At 46.1% G+C, this 707-nt stretch overlaps 1 protein-coding gene across 1 annotated transcript in view; it reads left to right on the forward strand.

Moving 5' to 3' along the window:
• LOC118335796 (chymotrypsin-like protease CTRL-1) overlaps window positions 1-707 on the forward strand; it is a gene marked incomplete in the record, with an annotated part of 151,345 nt that overhangs the window by 149,385 nt on the left and 1,253 nt on the right. The window contains 4 exon segments of the mRNA XM_035672233.1: window positions 6-109; window positions 202-281; window positions 376-457; window positions 575-707. Coding sequence (XP_035528126.1) covers window positions 6-109; window positions 202-281; window positions 376-457; window positions 575-707 — 399 coding nt within the window.

Consider the following 707-nt stretch of genomic DNA (forward strand, 5'->3'; position numbering starts at 1 on the left):
CTCAGGGTGTGGAGTACCTGCTATCAGACCTGAAGTGAGCGGATACAACAAGATTGTAAATGGGCAGAACGCTGTGCCTGGGTCCTGGCCCTGGCAGGTTTCACTTCAGGTAGCCTATGTATCCTCTATACCCACTGAAGTTTGGCTACAATCTCAACCCTTTGTGTAATTTAGATTATTATTACCTTTTCTCACTTCTAGGATGGTAGAGGGTTCCATTTCTGTGGTGGATCCCTGATCAGCCAGTACTGGGTTGTCACTGCTGCTCACTGCCGTGTGTCGTAAGTCATTTTGATGTGTCCCACATCCAAACGAGAAAAATCCCAACTGTGCCATCTCTGTAATCACTCCTCCGTCTGCTTTTATTCTCTTCAGTCCTAGAAGCCACCGTGTTATCCTGGGAGAACATGATCGCCAGTCCAACAGTGAGCAAATTCAGGTCAAGTCAATTGCCAGGGTAAGGAACAGCACAACACATGAACACTTTATTTACTTTCTAAAAATGTAATCTTTTACCATAAGTCCTGTGTAGAATGGAATTATATTTATGATTTATGCTCACCTCTCTATCCAGGCCATCAGTCACCCTTACTACAACTCCCAGAACTTCAACAATGACATCACCCTTCTGAAGCTGTCTTCCCCAGTGCAGTTGACTTCCCGTGTGTCTCCTGTGTGCCTGGCTTCCTCCAGCACCAGCATCCCCT

This window comes from Morone saxatilis, unplaced genomic scaffold (assembly GCF_004916995.1).
Source record: "Morone saxatilis isolate NCDOM2014 unplaced genomic scaffold, NCSU_SB_2.0 Contig24, whole genome shotgun sequence".
Lineage (NCBI taxonomy): Eukaryota > Metazoa > Chordata > Actinopteri > Moronidae > Morone > Morone saxatilis.